Genomic DNA, 13,144 nt, shown 5'->3' on the forward strand with positions numbered 1-13,144 from the left:
GAGTTGTGGAGACTGAGCTTGGGAGGAGTATCCGGCAGTGGTAAGTCCAATTAAAGTTTGACTCAGAACTGCTTGAAGGGCTGCAAGTTCTACTTGGAGCAGGGGAGGGAACCCTACTCACCACTCGGGACCCATTGTGCTGTGCTGGTGACAGGGGTAAATGGCGACTCCCGTGGAGGAAGTTGTGTTCCCGCTGTGGGACCCGCGGACCGGCATTGAGGCTTTGCAGGGCATGCAAGCCAGGAATCCTGTGGGACATAGAGGAAACAGTCAGCAGTAGCTCATCTTCAAATTTGGTGCAGCATCCGAATATGCCAGGGTCTTCGAGCTCTCTGGAAGGGCCGGTGTGCAGTTTGATGCAGGAGAGTGCAGGAACGGGTGCTATTTTTGGGGAGCCGACTGGCGGTGAGGAGCAGCCTCTACCAGATCATTCACGAAGTACAGCCACCATTTTACAGCCTCAGGGCCTGGCAGAGTTTATGTTGCTTTTACCCAGGCCTATTTACTGAAGCAGGGACCATCAGAGTTGCTTCAAGGTGCTTCAGTTTCTCGCCCTGCTGCCCCTCCAGCTCCGAAGTGATCTCGTTTAGACCATCAGGAGTGGGCAGATGAGGCTATCTCTGCTTCTCCCTCCTTATCTGATGTGGCCTCGGTCTATTCAGAAGAGTATCATTGAAGGAGCCATTAGAGGAGGGAGAGCTCAGTACTCTTAAAGTGGTGCTTTCCATTGAGGAGCCTTTTGCTTTGGTGTCAGGAGTTCCATCTTTGTCGATCATGAGGGGGCTTAGAGGTCTTTCTAAGGCCTTCCCGGTGTATCTTGACATTCAAAACACGATTATCACCGGATGTGGTGTTGAAAGTGGGAAGAGCCATAGCTCACCTCTACCCGTTATTTCTGGAGTAGAAAGGTAAATTGCAGCTTCCCGAGGTGGGCTTCCTGATTATGGCGGTGACTAAGAAGACCACCTTTCTGGTGGAAGGGGGCATTGCCCTAAAATAGAAGGTTCACTGAAACAAGCCTTTGAAGTGGCCTCTTTGGGCCTTCAAGCGACAGTGTGCAGCTTGTTCATGGCAAGAGCATGCCTGAAGTGGCATCAGCTTCTGTAACTAAATCGCACTGTTATATGCTCAGATTCTTCTCCAGAGCAACCTCCACCTCCCTCTTCTTCATCTTCTAGTAGGTATTTGAGTGGAGCTTTAAGGACTTCATACTATCCTTGGATGAGAAAGTATCATCTACTTCCTCGTTCCTGTCAGACACAACAGGAACCTTGCTATCATCCCAGACAGCAGAGGGCTCAAAAACCATAGACAGATCCCCAGCCAAAATTTGGAGCAGGCTTTTGACTAGCAGTACATAATCAGCGTTCAATGTTAAGGTTTTTATGTAAACCGTTTGCCTGGTAAAAGCTCTGACACCTGGGTTCTCAGAGTTATCCTTTGAACAGTTACAGCCTACATTGATTCAAAAAACACCATTAAGCTGCCATTTGAGGGTGTTTGGTCAAGCTGTCAGCATCAGGAAGTATTTATCTAGGATCTCTCCTTCATTAACCTTTTACTTGGAGTGGACTAAAAACCCTTAGAAGGTCTGCTAAAACACCAATAAGCCCGGGATTGCTGTAACCATGCAAAAACCAACTGATTAGCTAGCAAACTGCATCTCCTTCACTTATGTCTGAGCAGGCTTGAACTTAGAGGGTCAAGTTGAGGCTCAGAATTTCAGAACCATGGCTGTGTCAGTAACCCACTTAAGGTCGGCATCTGAGAGTTGCAACATGGACTTTGGTCTATACAGTGACATCTCATTTTTGTTTGGAAAGAAATTCCTGATGAGACAGTAGGTTTGGTCATTCTGTTCTGCAGAATCTTTTTGAGTTGTAGAATCTAATTTCATCCACTCAAGAATCCATTTTTATAACTTCCAGGTTGCCTTTGTTAAAAAAAAAGAAGAAAAAAGGCCTTTTACCCACAGAAACAATTTTGTTGTGTGTCCATTGACAGTTTGTTTTTACTTTTCCTTTTTTTCTGTTTATTTATTTATTTAGTTTATTTATTAGGATTTATTTACCGCATTTTTGAAGGAATTTACTAAAGACGGTGTACAGTAAGAAAAGGTCAAACTTGAGTAATAGGCAATTACAGCAGGAAAATATTCAAATAATACTACAAAGTATGGCATAGTTTACTACTTACAATGTCAACACAATACGTAATAGAACATTATAATTGATAGTGAAGAGTAAGGCAAAGTTGTAACATATAGATAGGTAAGAAAGTAAGGTGACTGATTTAAAGGAAGTTTCACATGAGGTCAGAGAGATAGTTAAATATTATCTCAGCTAGGGTCACCTGTACCTAGGGAATCTCACCAGTGAGGGCATTGCATCCTGCTTGTCTTTGAAGAAAACTAAGGGCCCTGTTTACTAAGGTGCACTAGCGTTTGTAGTTTAGCGAGCGCTAAACGCTAGAGTAGCCTATATGTTCCTATGGACAACTTAGCGTTTAGCACGTGCTAATCTTTAGTGCGTGCTAAAAACTAGTAAACAGGGCCCTAAATTACTTAGAATAGCTGTTCTCCATGGATAGCAGGATAGAAGTCCTCCCTAACACTTCCACCTTCCCTCATAGTTGTTTTGTTGTAAGCTTTAAAGGGAACTGAGGTAGCCCCTGTGATGACGCAGTGCAAAAACTATCGCATGCGTGCAGTCAGACTGATTTTGCAGTTAAAGCAAAGGAATGGTTGAATATCCATCCTACTGTTCATGGAGAATATCTGCCCACATGTAGGTGCCCCCCTTCACCCCTTAGGGCTATGGTAGTGGTGTACAGTTGTAGGGAGTGGGTTTTGGGGTTGCTCAGCACCTAAGGTAAGGGAGCTATGCACCTGGGAGCAATTTGTGAAATCCACTGCAGTGCCCCCTAGGGTGCCCGGTTGGTGTCCTGGCATGTCAAGGGGACCAGTGCACTATGAATTCTGGCTCCTCCCACGACCAAAGGGCTTGGATTTGGTCATTTTTGAGATGGGGGTCCTCGATTTCCATTATGGCTGAAAACCGGGGACAACGATCTCTAAGGTCGACCATCTCAACATTTAGGTTGACCATCTCTAAGGTCGACCTAAATGTTGAAATTTGGGCGTCCCTGACCGTATTATCGAAACAAAAGATGGAAGCACATCTTGTTTCGATAATACGGGTTTTCCCGCCCCTTCGCTGGGCCATCCTGCGAGGACGCCCTCACGAAAACTTGGGCGCCCCGTTCGATTATGCCCCTCCACGTGTGACTGAATCTTGGATTAGTCATTTTGTGAAAATATAAGAAGAGATGTGTATTGGAACACAGAGTTACTGCTAGGCACTTCATGTGGCTGAAATCTCATGGGAACACCATTGAATGCTGATTCAAGAGCTTTATTGCAAAGTCTCTTAGAAAGTATTTATACAAATTTTAGAACAAGTTGTTTCATGCCTAGCAATGGCTGTACCTGATTGCTTTGTTAAAAGATTAACTGCTATAGAATTCATACATTGTTCTTCAGTGGAAATAGCTTTTTAGAAAATTTTCTTCAGTGACTTTTTTTTATTTATTAGATTCTGCTTCTAGCCTCATTTCCTTCCTAATACTACTTTTTGAAACAAGTCATCCTTCGCATAGGTTAAAAAGAAACCACCACATTGCTTGCAGGCTACTAGCTGTTTGCAATCACTGCATACAAAGCATGCAACAGTTGTAGGCTCTGATGTTATCAACAGAGTCGCAGTATAGGAAATAACCTATTCAGGCTCTCTTTCTTATTTATTGATTGGGATTTATTAACCACCTGCTGTACACCCAAGGCGGTGTACAGCAGGTAGAGTTTAGCATAAAACTTACAGTTTTGTTAACAGCATAACAATAGTAAAATAACCAAGAATAAACATAAATACAATAAATGAGGTAAACTTGAAAACAGTAAATTGAAACCTAATAATACAACTACCATGAAACAGTATCAAAAATATATACATTTTACAGCATTAGAATTGAAATACCAGAGATAATGTTAGCATAATACTAATGATTCACCTAATAAGCACACACTAGAATAGTCAACTAACATAGATGTGATGCTAAAGATTTTCTACAATAAGAGGGACCAAGAGCAGATAGATGATGGGAACATGATGCGTGGTACAGAGTCAGTTGGCATAATTTGATGGTTAGCTAAAATCAAGGCAAGTTCTTTGTATAGTTAAGCGAAAGATAAGGAACTGATCTAGGTTACAGTATGTTTAGCAAGCTAGTCCAGGTGCAAAATGGGTGTATAGTCAGTCGCCCTATATATTAAAGGCTTGGGAGAAGGCTCTTAGTCTAGCATTGTTGCATATGGATTTCAGTTCAGCTGCTCTGACAAAGCAGTAGTGTGGCCACAAGTGGGCGGAGGCACACCAACTCTGGGCTCAGACCCACCCCAAATTTTTGTCTCAATAGGCTAAGCCTCCCTAGCTCTTACCATTACCTTCCCCATCTCCCTCTTAATGCGTATTCTCCCATACCGCTAATGGGGAAGACTTTGTTGAAACTCATAAGTACATAAGTAATGCCATACTGGGAAAAGACCAAGGGTCCATCGAGCCCAGCATCCTGTCCACGACAGCGGCCAATCCAGGCCAAGGGCACCTGGCAAGCTTCCCAAACGTACAAACATTCTATACATGTTATTCCTGGAATTTTGGATTTTTCCAAGTCCGTTTAGTAGTGGTTTATGGACTTGTCCTTTAGGAATCCGTCCAACCCCTTTTTAAACTCTGCTAAGCTAACCGCCTTCACCACTTTCTCCGGCAACAAATTCCAGAGTTTAATTACACGTTGGGTGAAGAAAAACTCAAGCAAGACTGCAGAACCATGATTCTGATTGTGCCCTATTGACCACATCAGATATGGTTCTCTCTTCTTCTGGAATTGTCCTCCGAAGAACCATGGAGATTGGAGTGTTTTCCAAACCTCATCACACAGAACTAGGGGTCACTTCTACATCCCAACCTCTGGCTCTCACGGCCTGAATGTTGAGAGCCTAGAATTTGTCTCTCCATGGGTCTTTCAGAGGGTATCTCCTGGGTCTTGCTTGCTTCTAGGAAAGATTCCACTAAGAAGTGTTCTTTTTTTAAATGGAGGAGGTTTGCCGTCTGATGTGACAGCAAGGCCATAGATCCCCTTTCTTGTCCTACACAGACCCTGCTTGAATACCTTCAACTGAAGCGAGACACTGACCGGAGCTACAATCCACTGATACAGCTTCAGTTACTTTTTCAACGGGATACATTCTTGCGAGAAATCCGAAGAATAGACGGAGCAGAATCTCCAGCTCAAGTTTTTCAATATAAACATTTGTGAATGAAAACAAGATTTTCTGTATGGTGAAAGGATTCCTGATGCAGGCCTGATAGGCTGAAACACAGCTGTGTCGAGTCCCAATCACCTTTCCTTTTTAACATTTTTAATAAACAATAAAAAAAAAATTTTAATTGATTTTTGTAAGGTTATCTTTTTTCAATTTTAGTCATCTTCGCTGTTTTGTTTTTTATTTGTTTTCTGCGAAGACTGGTTTCTTCTGTTTTTTTGTACTTCAGTCCACACATTCACATGTAGAGCAGGATACCCGACGCGACAGTCGGTTTGGGCAGTCAGTGTTGCAGAATCTGTTTGGAGTCCAGAATCCAGCTCCAGCCTCCTAGGCCCGTTTTATTTTGCTCCAGGCTGCACTTTCATCTAGTTGTATATAGTTTCAGGTTAATCTACGTTATGTTCTTGCAGTTGCAAGGCCCAGTTGACCAGTGTTTATTGTTTTGGATGAGCCTGGATGCTAGGGATACCCCACTTGTGAGAATATTATAGCCTGCTTATCCTTAGAGAAAGCGAAGATACTTACCTGTAGCAGGTATTCTCCGAGGACAGCAAGCTGATTATTCTCACAAACCCACCCACCTCCCCTTGGAGGAGTCTTCTCTCTCTTATGCTTTTGACTGAACTGATCGCGTGGTGGGCGGGAAGGCACTCCACGCATGCGCAGTTGGATGTGTGACGCTTTTCAGAAGGCTCTAGCAAACTTTTTGCTATACAGAATTCCGGTTCCAGGGCCGACGCAGATCGCCAACCCACTTGTGAGAATAAGCCTGCAGTTCTTGGAGAATACTTGCTACAGGTAAGTATCTTTGCTTTACTGCCACTGCATTGTGTGCTGTTTTTTTTTTTTTCTGGCAGAGCATACTTTTTAACATGGCAGTAGTCTGCATGTCATTAATTTACCACATGAGAGAGTAAAACGAATGAGCTTGGCTCATATTAGAAGCCGTGAACTCAACCTTTGGCACACAGCTTCTTGCATTGGCCCCTCAAGCCTCCAAGAGAAGGAGAGAAGGAGGGAAGTGGGAATGTGAGAAAGGATAAAGGAGGAGACAGTGAGATGGGTGAGAAGAAGAGCACAAGAGGGAGGGACAAAGAGAGAGGAGAGGAAGAAGGGATCATGAAAGAGCTGTGGGGAGTAGGATAGGCCTTGTCTCTGGATAGGATGGAAGGAGGCTGGGAGATGTGGCATGGAGAGGGAGAAGACTGCAGTAGGATGGGGTATGCACTCACCTAGGAAGAATTCTTGAACGTGTATTCCTGCCACCCACTCACCACTAAAACAAATTATCTTGAGGAGGGCTGGTGGCAAAAGTATATGTGAGTAAGACTGGAGGAATTTCAGAATCTCGGCAAATTATTATTGTGCTGAAGTGCAGTGGTAGTTCAGAGAAGCAGTGACTAATCGACAGACCTTTCAATCATGTCTTTATGTAGATACTAATGGTTATTATTGGATTATTATTTGACAAGTATCCAGGTTTCATAGTTGAATTACTAGTTCACCATGCTTTTAAATTGCATATTGTGTCATTCAGAATGGTAGCTGATATAATAAATTGAAAACTACAGTAGAGCATATTACTTTCTGCCATATCTAGAAGAAATACTACAGATGTACAGCATTAAAAGAGAGAAATGCATCATTCCAAGCACACCCCAGCCTAATCTGTATCTTTCCTGCAGTACATTCTTTACAAACACATCCTTTTGCAATGTCTTAAATTATTGTAATGGCTATTCCAGATCAGTATTGTGAAGTCAAAAAGTATTTTACAAAAATACATTTTTCAAATTTCCACTAATGGAATTTTTCTAAAAACTTATTGGAGAAATTATTTTTTTAATTGAAAATGGAAAGTATAAAATGTCTGTAGCAGATAATGCTTTATTTAGTCTATGCCCTTCTCTGTTATTGAACTGCAGTGACACAGTTTGTCTGGTGGCGTAAAGGTAGTTCTGTCATATTTATTGAGCTTTATTTCTTCTAGATACAAAGGAAAGACATACAGAGCAACAGTGCGGATTGTCAGGACATCAGACCAAGTGGAAGATTTCTGCCGAAGAGTGTGCACCAAGCTAGAATGCTGTCCAAATTTATTCAGCCCTATTTTGGTCACTGAAATATGTCCAGAGAACTGCTCAGTTCATACCAAAACTAAATACAGTAAGTGCTGAAAGGATGACTTTAACCACATTAAGGACTAGGTTCTATATATTGTGATAGAGTCACATCCAGGATAGTTGGGTTAAGGCAATTTCAGTCTGAAATACAAGTCTCAGAAGGCATTGCAGGCAAGGAGCCAGGGGGTGAGATGAAGAACTCAGACTGGACTCCTAGCTGCAATAGGGGAAGACATGGGTGTAAGCTGGCAGGATGTGTAGATTGGCTGCCACTAGGGGGAAAGAGAGATAGGAAACCCTGTGTGCAGGAGCTCATCATTAGTCTAATGCTTAACTCAGCTGGTATGGGTGTGGGGGAAGCTAAGGGAAGGAGAATGATTGGTTGTGGTAGCAGAAGCCAGGGATTGATTAGGCAGGTGGGAAGGAGTCCCAGGAGAGGGAGAGAAGAGGGTAGAGTGAAGCAGATGCAGGCTGAAAATCCTTGGGTAAGAGAAGTCCCTAAAGTTGTGCAGGCTGAAAACCCTTGGGTAAGAGAGGTCCCTAAAGTATTGAATCTACCAGTAAAGCCGATGTAAAGGGGAATCCTTTGGGGTATGATAAATCCCTAAAGTATGGAACCCCTCCTGAAGGTAAAGAGAGTAGAAGCTAGAAACTGCTGCTTTGTGATTTAACTGTGATGATGAACTGAATGAACTGCTTCTATTTGGAATTGAATTACTGTTTATTGTGCACTGGCTAAAGAGCCCAGACTGGAGCTGACTGTGAGCCTGTATTGAATCCTGGTATGTGCTGATAGCCTACTGCTTAAAGGGGACTATTTGCCACACACTTTCAGGTGGCTTATATGTGCTTAAGATTGAAGGTGAATGCTGCTATTGGAACTGTGTATCAGGTCTACTAGAAACCTGCATGGAATAAAGTCCTTAAGATTGAAGTTGTTGGTGGACATTTATTTCTTGACTGTACCGGGAGCCTGTGGCTGGAGGAGATTGTTCTATCCTTGGCTGCACCTAGAGGTACCTGGTTACAATATCACGCCTAAAAAAATCGGCATTGAAACAAAATACACCTAGGCGCATTCTATAAAGTATGCCTAAATTTCTCCGAGGACAAGCAGGCTGCTTGTTCTCACGACTGGGTTGACGTCCGCGGCAGCCCCCACCAACCGGAAAAAGCTTCGCGGGACGGTCGGCACGCAGGGCACGCCCACCGCGCATGCGCGGCCGTCTTCCCGCCCGTGCGCGACCGCTCCCGCCAGTTACTTTTTTTCCGCGACTGAGAGAGTCGTGTTTTTGCAACTCTCTCGTTTCAGCCGCCGGAATTTTCGACCGCGTTTACGCGGGTCGTCGCTCTTGGCCTTTTCGGCCTCTTCTTCTTTCGTTTCGTTTTGTTATCCAAAAAAAAAAAAAAAAAAAGAATTTTGCGCGTGTGGAGCACGCGCTCCTCCCTTTTCCCTCGCTTTCTAGCGGGGACGCCTCGTTGCGGCCTAGTGGCCGCTCGGTCGGTTTCAATTTTCGTGGTGTGATTTTAGCCACCATTGCCGACTTTGACTTCGCCGACGCGATTTTTCCGTCGATGTCCTCGAAGGTCCCGAGTGGATTTAAAAAGTGTGGTCGCTGCGGCCGGCCGATCTCGCAGACCGACACCCACGCTTGGTGCCTCCAGTGCCTCGGGCCGGAGCACAATCTCAAGTCGTGTGCTTTGTGTCTCGGTCTCCGGAAACGGACTCAGGTTGCGAGGCAAGTTCTGCGGGACCGTCTTTTTGGAACTTGCGCCGGCCCCTCGACGTCGACCTCGACGGCATCGGTATCGAAGGCCGGTTCTTCGGTACCGGTATCGATGCCCGAGACATCGGCACCGATGGCAGCGACCCCAGGAGAACAGGTCCCGTCGGCCCGCCGGCGAGAGTGGGGTAGAGAGACCGCGTGGGCAGTCGGCCCCGGTCACTCCCTCAACTCGTGAGCCACGGGACCGAACCCTGTCGGACCCGGTACCTCGAGACCGAGGGGGGATCGACCTCCTCCTCCTCCATGCCCTCCGGCACCGGTGACGTGCACCGGAAGAAGGACAAGAAGCGCCGTCACCGGGAGCCCTCGGTGCCTGAAGAGGAGTCGACGCCGAAGCGTCATCACAGAGAGGAGAGATCTCCGTCGGTGGTGGAGGTACCGACGCGTCGGGGTTCCGGCACCTCGGTGCCGTCTCCTGGCCCCCAGCAGCTTCTGGCACCGACACCCTTACCGGCCCCACCGCCTTTCTCGGCAGCGGGCCTGGACGAGTGCCTCAGAGCCATCCTTCCGGGGCTCCTGGAAGGGCTGATGCGCCAGGCTGTGCCGGCGCCGGGGGTGCTTGCGCCCTCGGCGCCGATGACTGTGGCGCCGGCGAGCTCTAGCCCGGCGCCGGGGCAGTCGACACCGCCGCCGCTTGCGGTGCCGGTCTCGACAGCCACGCAGGTGGAGTCCCCGTCGACGTCGATGGAGGGAGCTCCGTCCCCGCCGGCGCGGGAGTCCACCGCTCGACGACACCGAGGCCTCGGTGCCTCGACGTCGAGCCGGGCCCGGTACCGGACTCAGCTACATGAGCTAATGTCCGATACCGAGGATGAGGACTCGTGGGGGGAAGAGGAGGACCCGAGATATTCTCCTCAGAGGAGTCTACGGGCCTTCCCTCGGACCCCACGCCGTCACCGGAGAGGAAGCTCTCACCTCCTGAGAGTCTCTCCTTTGCCTCCTTTGTGCGGGATATGTCTATAAGCATTCCCTTTCCCGTGGTCTCTGTGGAAGAGCCGAGGGCCGAGATGCTCGAGGTCCTCGACTATCCATCACCACCTAGAGAGTCCTCCACGGTACCGCTGCACAATGTCCTGAAGGAGACGCTGCTCCGGAACTGGGTGCGACCATTAACTAATCCCACCATTCCCAAGAAAGCAGAGTCCCAGTACAGGATCCACTCTGACCCAGAGCTCATGCGGCCCCAGTTGCCCCATGACTCAGCGGTCGTGGATTCTGCTCTCAAGAGGGCACGGAGTTCGAGGGATACCGCCTCGGCGCCCCCGGGGCGGGAGTCTCGCACTCTGGACTCATTTGGGAGGAAGGCCTACCAGTCCTCCATGCTCGTGACCCGCATCCAATCTTACCTGCTCTATATGAGCATCCACATGCGGACCAATGTGCAACAGCTGGCGGACCTGGTCGATAAGCTCCCGCCGGAGCAGTCCAGGCCTTATCAGGAGGTGGTCAGGCAGCTGAAGGCGTGCAGAAAGTTCCTGTCCAGGGGGATTTTTGACACCTGTGACGTGGCATCTCGTGCTGCGGCCCAAGGTATAGTGATGCGCAGGCTCTCATGGCTGCGTGCCTCTGACCTGGACAACCGCACCCAGCAGAGACTGGCTGACGTCCCTTGCCGGGGGGATAACATTTTCGGTGAGAAGGTCGAGCAGATGGTGGCAAATAGTGCGGTGCGGATACGCCCTGAATTTGGCCTCCCTGCCTCCAAATTGTCCTCCAGGAGCTCAGTCTTTCAGCTCCCATCACAAGCAGGTACTTGCAGAGGAACTCTCCGCCCTTCTCAGCGCCAATGCGGTCGAGCCCGTACCACCCGGGCAGGAAGGGCAGGGATTCTATTCCAGGTACTTCCTTGTGGAAAAGAAAACAGGGGGGATGCGTCCCATCCTAGACCTGAGAGGCCTGAACAAATTCCTGGTCAAAGAAAAGTTCAGGATGCTTTCCTTGGGCACCCTTCTGCCAATGATTCAGAAAAACGATTGGCTATGTTCCCTGGATTTAAAGGACGCATACACTCACATCCCGATACTGCCAGCTCACAGACAGTATCTCAGATTCCGCCTGGGCGCACGGCACTTTCAGTATTGTGTGCTGCCCTTTGGGCTCGCCTCTGCCCCACGAGTGTTTACAAAGTGCCTCGTGGTGGTAGCGGCCTACCTACGCAAGCTGGGAGTGCACGTGTTCCCATATCTCGACGATTGGCTGGTCAAGAACACCTCGGAGGCAGGAGCCCTCCGGTCCATGCAGTGCACTATTCAACTTCTGGAGCTGCTGGGGTTTGTGATAAATTACCCAAAGTCCCATCTCCAGCCAACTCAATCTCTGGAATTCATAGGAGCGCTGCTGAATTCCCAGACAGCTCAGGCCTACCTTCCCGAAGCGAGGGCCACCAATCTCTTGGCCCTGGCTTCGCAGACCAGAGCGTCTCAGCAGATCACAGCTCGGCAGATGTTGAGACTTCTGGGTCATATGGCCTCCACAGTTCATGTGACTCCCATGGCTCGTCTTCACATGAGATCTGCTCAATGGACCCTAGCTTCCCAGTGGTTCCAAGCCACCGGGAATCTAGAAGATGTCATCCGCCTCTCCACCAGTTGTCGCACTTCACTGCTCTGGTGGACCATCCGGACCAATTTGACCCTGGGACGTCCATTCCAAATTCCGCAGCCCACGAAAGTGCTGACGACGGATGCATCTCGCCTGGGGTGGGGAGCCCATGTCGATGGGCTCCACACTCAGGGTCTGTGGTCCCTCCAGGAAAAGGATCTGCAGATCAACTTCCTGGAGCTCCGAGCGATCTGGAACGCACTGAAGGCTTTCAGAGATCGGCTGTCCTGTCAAATTATCCAAATTCGGACAGACAATCAGGTTGCAATGTATTACGTCAACAAGCAGGGGGGCACCGGATCTCGCCCCCTGTGCCAGGAGGCCGTCGGGATGTGGCGTTGGGCGTGTCGGTTCGGCATGCTCCTCCAAGCCACATACCTGGCAGGCGTAAACAACAGTCTGGCCGACAGACTGAGCAGAGTCATGCAACCGCACGAGTGGTCGCTCCATGCCAGAGTGGTACGCAAGATCTTCCGAGCGTGGGGCACCCCCTCGGTGGACCTTTTCGCCTCTCAGACCAACCACAAGCTGCCTCTGTTCTGTTCCAGACTTCAGGCACACGGCAGGCTAGCGTCGGATGCCTTTCTCCTCCATTGGGGGACCGGCCTCCTGTATGCTTATCCTCCCATACCTTTGGTGGGGAAGACCTTACTGAAGCTCAAGCAAGACCGCGGCACCATGATTCTGATAGCGCCCTTTTGGCCCCGTCAGATCTGGTTCCCTCTTCTTCTGGAGTTGTCCTCCGAAGAACCGTGGAGATTGGAGTGTTTTCCGACTCTCATTTCGCAGAACGACGGAGCGTTGCTGCACCCCAACCTTCAGTCTCTGGCTCTCACGGCCTGGATGTTGAGGGCGTAGACTTCACTGCGTTGGGTCTGTCTGAGGGTGTCTCCCGGGTCTTGCTTGCCTCTAGGAAGGATTCCACTAAAAAGAGTTACTTTTTCAAGTGGAGGAGGTTTGTCGTGTGGTGTGAGAGCATGGCCCTAGAACCTCGTTCTTGCCCTGCACAGAACCTGCTTGAATACCTTCTGCACTTATCAGAGTCTGGCCTCAAGACCAACTCAGTAAGGAATCACCTTAGTGCGATTAGTGCTTACCATTATCGTGTGGAAGGTAAAGCCATCTCTGGAGAGCCTTTAGTCGTTCGATTCATGAGAGGCTTGCTTTTGTCAAAGCCCCCTATCAAGCCTCCTACTGTGTCATGGGATCTCAACGTCGTCCTCACCCAGCTGATGAAACCTCCTTTT

At 48.4% G+C, this 13,144-nt stretch overlaps 1 protein-coding gene across 3 annotated transcripts in view; it reads left to right on the forward strand.

The window, feature by feature from the left end:
* The window catches only part of SFMBT2 (Scm like with four mbt domains 2), a 229,729-nt gene that overhangs the window by 200,296 nt on the left and 16,289 nt on the right, over positions 1-13,144 (forward strand). For all 3 annotated transcript variants that reach the window (XM_030216279.1, XM_030216281.1, XM_030216280.1), the window contains one exon: positions 7,377-7,552. In XM_030216279.1, the coding sequence (XP_030072139.1) occupies positions 7,377-7,552 (176 nt within the window). The remainder of the gene's footprint in view (positions 1-7,376; positions 7,553-13,144) is intronic.

Source organism: Microcaecilia unicolor, chromosome 10 (genome assembly GCF_901765095.1).
Source record: "Microcaecilia unicolor chromosome 10, aMicUni1.1, whole genome shotgun sequence".
Taxonomy (NCBI): Eukaryota; Metazoa; Chordata; class Amphibia; order Gymnophiona; family Siphonopidae; genus Microcaecilia; species Microcaecilia unicolor.